The sequence below is a fragment of the Seriola lalandi genome, unplaced genomic scaffold (genome assembly GCF_002814215.2).
Source record: "Seriola lalandi dorsalis isolate HSWRI2012SDOR001 ecotype SW California unplaced genomic scaffold, Sedor1 jcf7180001956117, whole genome shotgun sequence".
Taxonomy (NCBI): Eukaryota; Metazoa; Chordata; class Actinopteri; order Carangiformes; family Carangidae; genus Seriola; species Seriola lalandi.
Genome location: NW_019426786.1, coordinates 1 through 309, shown reverse-complemented (window position 1 = coordinate 309; position 309 = coordinate 1). Strand labels below are relative to the sequence as shown.

The window sequence follows — 309 nt, the reverse complement described above, 5'->3', positions numbered from 1 at the left end:
GCCACAAGGTGTCCAACGCAGTCGTCACAGTCCCAGCGTACTTCAACGACTCCCAGCGACAGGCGACTAAAGACGCGGGCGTCATCGCAGGACTGAACGTCCTGAGGATCATCAACGAGCCGACGGCGGCCGCCATCGCGTACGGTCTGGACAAAGGCAAGTCAGGAGAACGTAACGTCCTGATCTTTGACCTGGGCGGAGGCACCTTCGACGTGTCCATCCTGACGATCGAAGATGGGATCTTTGAGGTCAAATCCACGGCCGGGGACACTCACCTGGGCGGAGAGGACTTTGACAACCGCATGGTCA

General features: G+C 59.2%; 1 protein-coding gene across 1 annotated transcript; it reads left to right on the top strand.

Moving 5' to 3' along the window:
• Nucleotides 1-5: 5 nt before the first annotated feature.
• Nucleotides 6-305, top strand: LOC111657420 (heat shock 70 kDa protein-like; the record flags this gene model as incomplete). The annotated part of the gene is made up of 1 exon (XM_023409980.1): nt 6-305. A coding segment is annotated over one exon (300 nt), but the record flags the coding sequence as incomplete, so codon positions are not given.
• Nucleotides 306-309: the final 4 nt, after the last annotated feature.